The 14,078-nt window shown below is 34.7% G+C and overlaps 1 protein-coding gene across 4 annotated transcripts in view; it reads left to right on the forward strand.

Annotated features, from left to right (window-relative positions):
- Window positions 1–14,078, forward strand: part of UBR2 (ubiquitin protein ligase E3 component n-recognin 2) — a 165,647-nt gene that overhangs the window by 133,408 nt on the left and 18,161 nt on the right. For 2 of the 4 annotated variants that reach the window (XM_077161818.1, XM_077161817.1), the window contains exons 31-36: window positions 1,798–1,891; window positions 2,715–2,876; window positions 4,755–4,858; window positions 5,545–5,623; window positions 8,002–8,150; window positions 8,874–8,929. In XM_077161818.1, coding sequence (XP_077017933.1) covers window positions 1,798–1,891; window positions 2,715–2,876; window positions 4,755–4,858; window positions 5,545–5,623; window positions 8,002–8,150; window positions 8,874–8,929 — 644 coding nt within the window. Of the gene's footprint in view, window positions 1–1,797; window positions 1,892–2,714; window positions 2,877–4,754; window positions 4,859–5,544; window positions 5,624–8,001; window positions 8,151–8,873; window positions 8,930–9,910; window positions 14,068–14,078 lie in introns of those variants that run through there. The other 2 variants (XM_077161820.1, XM_077161819.1) reach the window with 2 other exon arrangements.

A 14,078-nucleotide genomic window follows, 5' to 3' on the forward strand; every position in this document is an offset into this window, starting at 1 on the left:
TATGGCTGCTGAATCATTATATTGATGTATCCTTTAGTCTCCAATGTCTTGGAGCAGCTAGAAAGAAAGGCCTGAAATTATGGAACTGTGACCCATACAAAATTTTGAAATCTGTTCCATAACTTCTTGAGACACTGTACTTTGACGTTTATTGCTTTTTTTGTATATATGTTATATTTCACAATAAAATATATTAAGTAAATAAATGGACCAAATTAAAAATAAGTAGAAAGAAAGGCTCACACCCTGAGTTGCTTTGGTCCTGGGTGATCTTTCAGAGTTGTCCTGAGTTGGAGCAGCAGGCCTGGATCTTTGTATCTCAACACTACTCAGTAACTCGTTGTGAGCCATCGGTGAAAGGAGTTGTGACCTCAAGCAAGGCAGTCTTCTCTCAAAGAGACGTGATGGTTAGGGCTGTCACTCCAGCAATTGAGGGAATAAGTCTTTCATTCCTGCAGGGGATCTGGGCTGCACATCATTGTTTCTACCACAGATACTTTTATATCTCTACTCTTAGGCTTGTTTTATATGTATATATGACTCAGCTATCCCAGTGGACTTCTTGAGAGCAAGAGCTGTGTCTTAGGAACCATAGCACTTATTTAGCAAGTACATTTTACCTTGTAGGATTGAAAGGAAGTTTGAAAGGCCACTGATAGGATTGCCTTCTCTGTAAAAAAGGAAAGTCTTCATACTGTGGCTTTCAAGTCCTCTGGTTAAGAAAGATTGGTCTGCTTCGTGTTAAAACATGGTGGTTATATGAGTTAGGTGATTTTATAAATTAAGCTTTCCAGGCCGAGGATAAAATTGCTAATTTTATTTAAATTTTTTTCTGAATAGAAAACCTTGGCTGACTTTAAGTGTATTTTCCAAATGCTTTCACAATTTAAGTTGTAAAATATTTTCTTTATGCTGTGACATTTGCACTGTTGTAATATATAAGCAAATTGATACTTGAGTAATTCTTTCTGAAATGTTGTAGAATATTTAAAATTGTTTAGAGAATTCAGAAAATTCCAAAAGAAATCAGGCATCCGTTTTAGGTTCTTCTTTTTTCTTCTACTTCGCATGTAAGAAACTAGAACTAGAACAGAAGATTCTGTCGCCCTTACCTTTTTTTTTTTTTTTGACCCCTCTGGTCTGGAATGCTATCTTAGATATTTTGTTGCCATTTTGGCTTTTACTATAGTTGTGGTTATTCTCTGCATGAGTGTCTTTAGGTAGAATCTCCTCTTAGAAGAGCCCCAATACTGCTAAAATATCTTTCTTGTTATAGATCATTATAAGCCAACTGCCTTGAAGGTAGCAAAAGTCAGCCCCATGAAAATATTCCTTTTTACCTTGAGCTCAGGCAGTCAACAAGAATTGACTTTTTCTCAGGATGGAGGAAATTTGAGTCTCTCAGTGCCCTAAAAATGGGAGATGTTCAAAAGATTGGATGGGGCGGGCTGCCACGGCTCAGCAGGCAGAGTTCTTGCCTGCCATGCCAGAGACGTTCCATTCCTGGTGCCTGCCCATGCAAAACAGAAAAGAAAAGATTGAATGTACTCAAATACTGAGTTCTAATTCCAGTTAACCATCGAGGGATATTTAATGAATTTGCTCAGGTTGATGAAATTTAGAGTCCTGCTTTCTAAATGATCCAGCCCTGTGTAAATTATTGGTGTCGTAAATGAAAGAAGTAAATTGGTATTCATTCCATTTCAAGTTTACAAGCCCTTATCAAAGATGTCACAATTTGAAGTTTCACGTTATAGGAAATTAAATGCTTGGTATTTTGTTTGTTTTATAATGCAGATAAATATGATCCATTATTCATGCACCCTGATCTGTCTTGCGGAACACACACTGGTAGCTGTGGGCATGTTATGCATGCTCATTGTTGGCAAAGGTAATTTATATTCTTAAAATTAGTTGAGACATTTATTTGAAGGCTCAAAATTGAATTTTTAAATAAAGGATGCTCCATTCTAGAAAAAGGGAGAAGGAACTAAAAATATTAAAGGAAAAAGTCTCCATATTCTCTAATGAGTAACAATTAAAATTGGTTTGTTTTGTTGTAGATATAAAGGATCATAATATATAAAATGTGTTATATAACTTTATATTGAAATCTCTCCTCATCCCTTCAAAGAAGGAAGGGATAAGCATCCATATTAGTTGGCAAACTGGGTTTTTACAATGAGATAAACTCTAGAAGAGTAATGTTACCTTCCTTTCTTCTGATCCAGTGTGAACAGCTCTTGATTCTGAAGGTGTTTAGTATTTGCCTTATTACTTCCCAAAACTGTCATGGCTCCCTATGATAAGATGAAATGACTCTGAACTTGTTCAACATTGGTGCTTTCTATGCTTCTACAAACCCGTACTATTATTCTAGCACCAAGTTCATTGAGTTTTCATGAGCTGCCCCTAGCAAGTAACTACCAGCTCTGAGGAAGTGGCTAGACAGCACTGGGACCAACAAATTTCTGTTGATGCTTTGTGAATATTTGTTTGCAAGGCAGTCATTTTTTATTTTCCTGTTTTCAAACTGTTAACCCATTTTGATGATTAAAAAACTCAGAGCGGCAGTGTTAAAATAATTTGGTTCATATTAAGATTTTCAGTTTTGGATTATTTGTGGAAACACTTTATTTAAAATGTTGATGATTGTGACTCATATTAAGACAGTTACCATCATTTTTGATACCTCATGTTCTCTAATTGTAAAGGTATTTTGATTCCGTTCAAGCTAAAGAACAGCGAAGACAACAGAGATTACGCTTACATACAAGCTATGATGTAGAAAATGGAGAATTCCTTTGTCCCCTTTGTGAATGTTTGAGTAATACTGTTATTCCTCTGCTGCTTCCTCCGAGAAATATTTTTAATAGGTAAGATTTGTTTCATAAAACCTTTATAACAAGGCAACAATTTTCTTTGACAATAATAAACTGAGAACAAAATCACTTGAGGTGAATGCATAAGGTCCTCCAGATATTTTCCAAAATAGTAGTTTTTTCTAGCAGACCTGCAAAGTATGATTTTCATTTTTAGAAAGGGGTAGGCCAAAGGTAAGCAGTTTCTTAGTTACCCATAAATACAATGAACGTATTAAATTCCTGGGTAATAATGAAAACTAAGTGTCTTTTTTGTTTCTAGTGATCCTGCATTAAATAACTGTACTGAGGAGCCTTCTTCAGTAACCTCCCCTGTACTTTTTAAGAGGCTCAGTAAACAGAGGGAGCAGGGATGGCTCAACTGACTTAATTGAATATTCTAACAAACTGAGTACAGTTTTTGGCCATTTTCTCGCCAATAGCCTCAGGAGTCAGGCCAAAAGTGAAAATCTGTTGGTGTGCTTAAAATGGAAAATTTCGTCATTTCATAATTTTGGAGGTACTTTTGGTTAATAGTAGAATTGGACATATTTTTAATATAAATTCAATAACTGTCTTCTATTCAAATCTGTCCTTTGTTTCTGTTTAAAATTATGCAATTGATTTTTAGTACACAAATACTAATTTAAGTTTTATGAATATGATTCATCTATTTATTCCTGTGCTACTATTTGTTTTCAGTTCAAAATAAAGTCAGATTTTCTCTTCAGTTTTAGGAGTTCAAACTGTGGTGTCCTATATATGCTATCAGAAAATGTTATTAAAATACCATTAGATTTGAATGTAAGCTCATGCTTTTTATTGATTAAAGAATATCATGGTACATGAGCTTCCTATAAAACTACAACTTTTCTAATAAAAAAAAATCCTAAGTGAAAGAAAACAGACGCAAAGTACTTCATATTGTATGTTTCCATTTATATAAAATGTAAATATAAATATATTTGTAGAGACAGAATTAGATTAGATATATGGAGACAGAATTATGTACAGCTGGGGAAGTATAGAGGGATTGGTGAGTGACTGCTAAGGGTGTTGAGTTTTATTTTGGAGTATTTGATTGTGCTGATGAATGCACAACTCCATGTAATCACTAAAAGCCATTGATTGTACATTTTAGATGGATTGTGTGGTATGTGAATATATGTCAGTAATTCTACTTTTAAAAAAAGAATATCATGATGCTGGTTCATATCTGGATTTGAGCTGATGAATAAATTAATCATTGTTAGGTTAAGGATTAACTGCATATAAGGAGAAATCACCTTTGTTGAATTATAGCTATCTCTTTTGTGGTTGAAGTTTCTTTTTTAACACCATGAGAGTCAGCTATAGCGTAGAGATTATAAACACATGCTTTGGAGTTGACAGAACTGGCTTTGAATGTCAGTTCTGTCCTCTGTAGTGGCCTTTGTCAAGTTACATAGCTCTAAACCTCAGTTTCCTCATCTGTAAAATGGGGACAGTAAATAAGCTATTTCATATGAATATTTTGAAATTAAATCTAATACTGTAAAATTCTTACAATAAAATTCTTCTAGTCACATGAAAAGCACTCAGTAAATATTAGTTAGTGATGGTGGTGGTAACTGTAATGGCTAAGAAATAGTAGCAAATTCCAATACTGAAAAGAAAATGATGTTTTTGATAGCTAATGTTAATAGCATCATAAAGACAACAGATTTTTGTTTCCATTGGAAATATCTAATCTGATTTTTTTTAATGCAACACATTTCCCCTAGCTTTTTTTTTTTTTTTAGTATTTGAAGTGTGTTTAAAATATTATACCCATGATCATTTAAGGAGTCTTTTTGTATCTTAAATTAAGCAACAACAATAAAATACTAAATACTCTTCTATAATCTTTTCTAGCAGGTTAAATTTTTCAGACCAACCAAATCTGACTCAGTGGATTAGAACAATATCTCTGCAAATAAAAGCATTACAGGTTCTTAGGAAAGAAGAAAGTACTCCTAGTAAGTTCTAATAACCAGCTTTCATTTTTCTGTAAAGTCTGAGATTGTTGGAAAATGTTCTTCCAGAAGAAACTGTTTAAAAGTGTTTTAAAAGGAAACCCTCTTATTTTAAAATTTGACAGTTTAACTTTCTCTGTCTTGAATTAAGACTTTATTATACTGCTCCTTACTCCTCAAAAACACACAAACTCATGTGAAGTTTATAATAAGTATTTTTATTCCCCCATTTTATTGAAGAGCTTCTGGGGGTGGGGGAGATGTAACTTGAGTATTAAAATGCTAGCTTTAGTTCTCGGTGGGCTAACTCATTTCACTGTTGGCATTACCAAGGCCTTCCCAAAGTTTCATAGACCATACACTGCCCTTACAACCTCAGGAGAAAGCAAAATGAGTAGAAATTTGCGTCATTGGTTTTTATGGAAACAAAATAGTGCTACTTCCTTTTCTTACCTTCCATAGTTATGTTCTTATGTCTATACTCATTGGAAAAAGTGCAGGTGACTGAGAAAAGTGCTTAGTCCATCCAAAACAGTTTTTTTCATGCTTTGTATGGATGTTGTGCTAGTTTTTATCTATTAATGGAAATGTTTTTTCTATTTTTTTTAAATTTATTTGATCTGTATGACTGAAATTTATAGAAATATGATCATCTGTTGAATAATGGTATAAAATACCTATTTCTATAGCTACTGCCTCTTCAAAGAAATCAGAAACTATGGGTGAATTGCAGCTTCCTGAAGGGTTTAGGCCTGATTTTCATCCTAAGTGAGTAAAATATTTTATTCCTTTTAAATTTGACACACCAGAACTGAAAAATTAAGTCAGCAATTAATGAGAGTATGATTTGTCAAACTAAGAATCAGAATGTTATAGGATGTTGAGCTTGAATTCTGATATCAAAATTCTGATAAATATATATTTATTTTATCAGGTAAAATGATAGAAAAATCTAAGAACCATGTGATATGTTTAACTCTCATCATCCTCTCCTACTCTGCATGCTGATTCCCTGCTATACCTCTTCATCTGGCTCTCTCCTTAACTGTACGCTATAGTACATCTAAATACAAACTGCTCATCTCCCCCATCAAATTCTGTGGTTCTTCCTAATTTCCATGTATGGCCTTACCAATCTCTTAGTAACCCAGGATCAAAATGAGAGTATTTCAGCCTTGTTTTCCCCCACAGCCAGTTACTTACAAAGTGCAGCATATATTCTGGAGCCAAATCGCTTGGTTCAGTTCCCAGGACTACCCCTTAGTAAATAGTCCTGGGTGACTTTGAGCAAATTGCTTGACCTCTCTGTGCCACAGTTCCCTCTTCTGTAAAGTGAGGATAGTGTTATCTGCCTCATAGGGGTTGAGAATAAAGTGATGAAATATATGTAAAGCCACTTAGAAGCTGTGCATGGAACATACTAAACAAATCAAAAAATAGTACTGACAGGCTTAAATAAAAACGCATCAGTCCTCTGCCTCTCTCTCACCCATTTCCAGTTCTGTCATTTTGTTTGTTTCTACTGATATATGCTTCCATATTTCTAATTATACGCTAATCTGCTATCTTTTGATTTATCATTTGTAGACAGTATCTTTCTGTTCTAGTAATTTAGAACCCTATCCACTTCTTACCATTTCCCAATAGTTACTTCATAGTTTTTGGTTTTGACATTATAATAACTGTTTTCTACCAATATAAGGTATGTATTATGATTATATTTCCTTTTTTACAAATTTTTGTCTTTCCTGAGGTTAATAATAACCTTGTTTTTTTTCATGTACTAGGTTTTCTATGAATATATTGGTTTTTTTTCCTAGATGTTAATAGATGTGCCTAGCAAATACAAATACCTCTTCTGAATGTTCATATCTGTTAGATGATCTTTATTCTGGAACCCTCCTTTTCACAGCCTTCTGTTCTCCTTGACCAGTCAGAGCAGTAGCATAGCTGTCATCCTGAGACTTTCCTTTGCCATGCTCCTTCTGTGTCCTGGATTCTATATTGTCCTCTTTCGTAATTAACTCCCTCACTTTTCACAATTGTATCCTTCAGCACATTCCTAAGAAAAGGTGCCTGGATGATAATTTTTTTGAGATCCTGCATGTCTGAACAAATGTTTATTCTATCCATATCCTTGACTGATAGTTTGTGTATAGAATTCTAGGTTAAAAGTAATTTTTCATCTTGATTTTGAAGGCATTTTTTTCCCAACTTCTAGCATCCATTGAGAAAACACTATTCTCGTTCTTGTTTGTTCCTAACTTTATTAGGAAATAATTGCTTTTGGAAATTGTTGGGATCTTTTCTTTATGCCCAGAGTTCTGAAATTGCTCTATAATAATTTTGGTATGTAAACCTTTTTCATTCATGTTTCCCAGATTTTTAATGGACTCTTTCAATCTGGAAATTCATGTCCTTCAGTTCTGAGAATTTGGGGGTTGATTTTCTCATCTTAGTTTCTCTGTTCTTTGAGATGGTAGTACTTTTAGCTTACTGTTGGCCCACCTGCTCTGCTTTTCAGTTTCCTGTTTTCTACATTGTTTCTGTTAACTTTTATATTGTCTGTGTTTTCTTCTGTCATTTCTGCTTGTCTGTTTTGGTTTATCTCTTTCACATTTGGATGCTTTCCTTAAATATCTGTTGGCCCTTCGGTCAATATTCATATTCAGTATTCAAGAATAAGACATTAGGAATTGGAACCCTCATGGACAGGTTGGAATTTGCTGACTCATGTGCCTCACAGTAAATTGAATAGGCCATCAGTCTTTCACTTGGGGATCCCTAAATGTTGCTGTATAGTATAGCTTCTCCCTGAGGATTCTTTTCTGGAGAAATTAAATCTGCACGGTAGTGGGTATTCTTTGCTGATGTTCTCAGAGCAAGATGGGGAATGGAGTTTAGGAATCCATAGTTTAGTATATAGACTGTTACCTTAATACCCTATTCTCAGCCCTTTGCCTCATTCCTGCTAACCCAAGTTGATCATAATTCTTCTCAGGCAGGGACAGTTTGCACTTTAATTCCCCCTTGCATACAACTATCACTTTATACATGTTTAAGTGGTTAAATTCCGACATAGCAAAGAGCTTTTAAGAAACTCTTAAGCACACTATTTGAACTAATCCTTTACATGGTCATTTCAGGAACCCTTATTCTGAAAGCATAAAAGAAATGTTGACAACATTTGGAACTGCTACTTATAAGGTGGGACTAAAGGTTCATCCCAATGAAGAGGATCCCCGTGTGCCCATAATGTGTTGGAGTAGTTGTGCATATACAATCCAAAGCATAGGTAAGAAATTAAGAGTTGTGTCTCTGTGGTTGTGAAAACTTTGAGACTGGTGCTCCATTTATCCAGAATATGGACAGATGAGTAAAAAAATATGGATTAAAAAAACTAAATAAATAATAGGGGGGGTAAGGGGTGAAATAAATTGGGTAGATTGAAATACTAGTGGTCAGTGAGAGGGAGGGGTAAGGGGTATGGGATGTATGAGTTTTTTCTTATTTCTTTTTATTTCTTTTTCTGGAGTGATGCAAATGTTCTAAAAATGATCATGATGATGAATATACAACTTTGTGATAACATTGTGAGCCATTTGATTGTACAGTATGTATGGACTGTATGTTTGTGAAGATTTATTAGTAAAAATGTTTTTAAAACAAGTCCCATTCAAACCTGATGTACCCTGATCCTATGACATAAATTGAACAAACATCTACTTTAGAAAAAAAAAAAGTACTGTCTCTTTAAGTCATAAGCATACTTTGACGTGAATTTTGTGTGAAATCCTGTTTTTAAATGAGATACGAAGGTTGACAATAATGAAACAAAGACTTTGAGACCAAAAGTATGGCAAAATACTAGACTGACAGTTTATAAATTAACCACAGCAGCAGAGAACTCATTTTGTCAATTGAAGGACTGTGTTTTCATTTTTACTTTTCATCTAACGTTAATTCTATTGAAATGACTTCAAGATTCCAAAACTTGACAATATTATGCTTTCTGCAGAACGAATTTTAAGTGATGAAGATAAACCATTGTTTGGTCCTTTGCCTTGCAGACTGGTAAGTTCTTAGTTTACCCAGATCAGGGAAGGGTGGGGTGGAAATTAGCTCATTCTGTTTTTTTGAATTTTAAAACCTGTAACATGAAATAAAAACAAAAAAAACCTGTAACAGTTATTAAAGTGTGGGTTCACTCCTTTCATAATAAAATCCATTCTATTTAAGGATATTGAAGAAGTAATGTTCGTTGAGTAAATATTTCTTGATTTTTATTTTAAATCGATTTTAGCCAGTAACTATACCTCTCTTTTCATCCACAGTACTGATTAAGCACTTGAAAAGATGAGAAAAAAAATTTAAAACAGAGTGATTATTCTCAAATTTTTAATGATATACTTGGAAATATAGTACAGAAAACACCCTGTAATGTTTTTTGACCAACTTTTATAAGCAACATAAATAATTATAAATTCATATCAAAAATGAGTACATTTAGTACAAATTTTTAAAATGTTTTTTGCATGAGGAATAACAAGGGGATGTCATTACTGCAGGGTGCTGAAAATAGATGGTAATTAATATTTTAAAATTTCAACTTATGTGTGAGACTAAAGCAAAAAATGTTTATTTGGTACAAAATTTATATTTTAACTAGTGCATTTCCTAATATAACTTATGTAGATAGCTTGATTGAACACCATAAGTACTTGGAACCTTGGGTAGGACATGAGAATTTGTTGGTTTGTCCAGAGTGATGCCCCAATGAATCCCAGAGTGATTTAATCAGTGAGTGGAAAAGTATTTGCAAAGTCTCCTTCGGGGAATGGTGAGAACGGGGAGAAATTCAACTCCCCCAAGTTGAATTCTTGATATTCTCACAAGCAGTGTGGACAACCAAAGCTATAGGTTGAATCCCGTCTTGGGGTTTGTTCACACGAAACTTAACCCCACAAAGGATAGGTCAGGCCTACTTAAAATTAGGCCTTAGAGTCACCCCCAAGTGAGCCTCTTTTGTTGCTTAGATGTGGCCTCTCTCTCCAGCCAACACAAGCAGCAAATTCACTACCCTCCCCCTGTCTACGTGGGACATGACTCCCAGGGTTGCATACCTTCCTGGCAACGTGGGACAGAAATCCTAGAATGAGCTGAGACTCAGCATCAAGGGATTGAGAAAGACTCTAGAATGAGCTGAGACTCAGCAACAAGGGATTGAGAAGGCCTTCTGGACCAAAAGGGGGAAGAGTGAAATGAGACAAAGTGTCAATGGCTGAGAGATTCCAAACAGAGTTGAGAGGTTATCCTGGAGGTTGTTCTTACGCATTAAGTAGATATCACCTTGTTATTCAAGATGTAATGGAGAGGCTGGAGGGAACTGCCTGAAAATATAGAGCTGTGTTCCAATAGCCATGTTTCTTGATGATGATTGAACAATGATATAGCTTTCACAATGTGACTGTGTGATTGTGAAAACCTTGTGTCTGATGCTCTTTTTATCTACCTTGTTCAGAAGACGAGTAGAACATATGGCATAAAAATTAAAAATAGGGGGAACAAATGTTAAAATAAATTTAGTTTGAAATGCTAGTGATCAATGAAAGGGAGGGGTAAGAGGTATGATATGTATAAATTTTTTTTCTGTTTTTGTTTTATTTCTTTTTCTGAATAGATGCAAATGTTCCAAGAAATGATTATGATGATGAATATGCAACTATGTGATGATATTGCAAATTACTGATTATATATGTAGAACAGAATGATCAAAATAGGAATGTTCGCATTTGCTTTGTGTTTTTTGGTATTTAAGAAAAATTTTTTTTTAAGTACATTTAATGCCTAGGGAAATGAGGAGTAAAGATAGTCAAGGCTTGCTAATTTTCACTCTGTGGCTAGTGTTTGACAACATCATACACTACCTGCTGTTCAAGCTTTATAATAGAAGTGCCTTTGAGAGCAAAATTTTCTAATTCATGTAGAATTACCTGAAGAGCTTTAAAAAATGCTCAGGCCCTACCACAGATCAATTAAATCAGAATCTGTGGTGATGGGCCTCTGGTACCAGATTGGGAACCACTGATTTAAGGGCTTAACCAAAAAATGAAAACCAGTATAGTAAGCCTGGTCAATTGTGATGACTCAGCAACTAGTTTACTGGCTTTGATTTTCATTGCAAATACCTAGAGTCTCAGGATCTCTTGTTACAGTTTCAGGAATATAAATCCTTTATCAGAGATTCTCAGTTTAGGGTTGTGCATCAAAATCCTTTTTGGATTACCTGGGCCCCTTCAGACATTGGATTAGAATGCTTAGTAGTAGGGCCTTATTGAAACTGGCCTGAATTGTATCTTTATAGTATCAGCAGAATGGCAATTAATATTTAGATCAATCTTGACTATGATGTTTTATGCTACAATTAATAAGAATTGATAAGTTTATTTATTATTGAAAAAGCAATCACAGATGTGTAGAATGAATAGTTTTGTCTAGTATAAGTAGTTCTTGTACACTTTCTTTATTCTATGTAATTCTAACCCCTTTGACATGCTGTTGATTCTTCTCATCCATTTTTCCTGTTAATGTGATATTGTTATTAATGTATAATCAGTTTACATCAAGTATTTCTTACATGTTAAACCAGTCTTACATTCATGGAATAATTTCACCATGATCATGATGTATATTATCCTTTTTACATATTGCTATATTTGATTTACCAGTGTTTTGTGGAGGATTTTTACATTTATGTTCATAAGAGAGATTGATATATTACTTCCCTTCCTTCTAATGTCTTTGTCAGGTTTTGGTATTACAGCTAAGCTAGCCTTATAAAATACTTTTTATTCTTTAAATTTAATTATGTTTTTTAACGTGTGTAGCCATTAGGGGTGAACTCCCTCTATTTTCTTGGCCCCACTCTTCAAACTTATACATATCTCCATTCACCTTTCTCTCCTGTATCAAATGATAAAAACCTGTCAAAGGTTTATCCTTCCACCTGTTACCGGCATCTATTCCTTCTTTTACCTCTTTCTGTCTTGGCACTTCCCCTGTTGGTTAAACATGCTGATTATCCCTCCTCTTATTTTTCCCTCCCAACATTATCTTTCTTCTGTCTTACCACCCTGGCATTTTTATTCTTTATTATAGGTAAGCTATTTTAAAGCATATTTCATTGTTTTATAGAGGTAATCCATGGGGTAGAAAAAATGTACAGAGAAAAGGAAATACATACATATAGCATTTGCAGTTTTAAATTTCATTTCACATCCTTTCAGAATGCTTGTGTGTGTGTGTGTGTGTGTGTGTGTAATTTTATACACAGCAAAACATCTTTAGAGAATCGTGTATGTGGTTTCCATTTCCCAATTTCTTGCTGACTGTTCACTTTCAGCTCCTTCCAATTAGGCTTCCACCCCTCACATTTTTTCACTTTTTGGAAACTGCTTTTCCCAAGTTCACCAAAGGATCTCAGGATTATCCCTTTGGGTGGGCATTTTTCAGCCATTATCTTATTTGATGTCTCTATTTACTTTACTCTGTTGACTGCTTCCTTCTGAAATTCATTTTCTTGCTTTATTTCCTTGACAATTCTGGTTTCCTTACTACCACTCTAGCTGTTCCTCCTTAGTCTGTTTTCCATACCTTCCTATAAATGTTGTTTTAAACCCCCACAGTTTTGCCTGTGAGCCTCAATTATCTGATTCTTTTCCCAATTCAACCTCATCTGTATCTTTTAATTATATCCAAATGCTTCCCATATGTGTCTCCAACCAGCCCTTTATATTGGACTCAGGTCTGTTATCTTATTGCATGCTTTATTTTTTTAACCTGGATCTCCAAAAGTCAGGCACCTCAAATAATAATACAAATTAAATTATTTTCTTCCAGTAGTCCTCCTTTTAGTTAATGTTACCACTCTCCAACCAGATGGTGAAAGCAGAAACTTGAAAGTCCTCTTGGATACATCATTTGGCTTCGGCATTCACATCCAGTTGGTCAGCAGTCTGTTAAATTCCCCTCATTCATGTTTGTCCTGTTTCTTCCCTTGCGACTTCTACTTGGTGTTCAGCTCCGTATCATTTCTTGCCTAAATTATTGTAGGAGTCTACCATGAATCTCACCCTCTCTAGTCCGTCATCAGAGGGATTCCTTTCAAAGCACCCTGATCTTACTTCTTTGTGCTTTTACAAACTTCTTGCTGCTTATTTCTCCATTATCACCTCCTGCCAAATCCATGGTTCAGACTTGCAAAATGACTTCTAGCTCCCAAATGCTAGTTCCCAAGCCTTTGAACATTCCATCTCCTCTGCTTAAAGTAGACATAAGTAGAATCCTACCCTTTAAGATACTCTTAGGGCTTTATCTTCCCTGGAAAACCTCTCTGAACCATGTTCTGTGAGTTAGATATCCCTTACCTGTAATATCTTCCTCCTTCAATTACTGCCTTCTCTCATTTCTTCCCCTCTATCCCCCCAGAACTGTAAGTTCCTTAAGAGGGAGAGTGAGTTTCATTTTAAGATGTTCAAAACCAAGATCTAGTGTAGTGGTTCCTCAATATTTTTGAGCCAAATCTTATAGAAGATTTAGATAATAGAGAATTAAGCAGGAAGGAAAACTCATCACATTATCATCCATCTGTCTTTTCTTTAGAGCATATTTCTACTTTTTTGTAGTTTTTATTTACATGTTGTTTTGTTTCTGCTGTATTCTTCACTTTAAATCAAGAATTTTCTTATTATTGGTACTTAGTTTCCATAACAGCTTTTAATGGCTGCAGAGATCCTGATTTATGCAACCATTTCTAAATTGTAAAGTAACAAACATCCTCTTGAACGTAGTTTCCTCAATATTTGAAGTATTTCCCACATTTAGAGTATCTCTTTAGAATAAATATTTTTAAATACTGTGTCAGATTCTTAGCATTCTCTTCTTGCTGTCTGTCTTGATTTGTGCATCCTTCTGTTCTTTTCCATAGAGGGCCAGCAGCATAGTGGCAAAGAGATAACGTTTGTTTATTCAGCATATGTGAGATATTTCCCGTTCCAATCATTCCATGTTGGAGACATGGCATCTAAGATGTCTGTTCCATCCCATCTTAGAGAGATTTCATTGTATATCCATCTTTGCTTTGACTGATTGTGCTTTGCACTAGCACTTCTGAAAGAACAGAACTGCTTCAAATGCTGCCTTCTTTATTAACCAGATCATTTTC

The sequence above is a fragment of the Tamandua tetradactyla genome, chromosome 5 (genome assembly GCF_023851605.1).
Source record: "Tamandua tetradactyla isolate mTamTet1 chromosome 5, mTamTet1.pri, whole genome shotgun sequence".
Classification (NCBI taxonomy): Eukaryota; Metazoa; Chordata; class Mammalia; order Pilosa; family Myrmecophagidae; genus Tamandua; species Tamandua tetradactyla.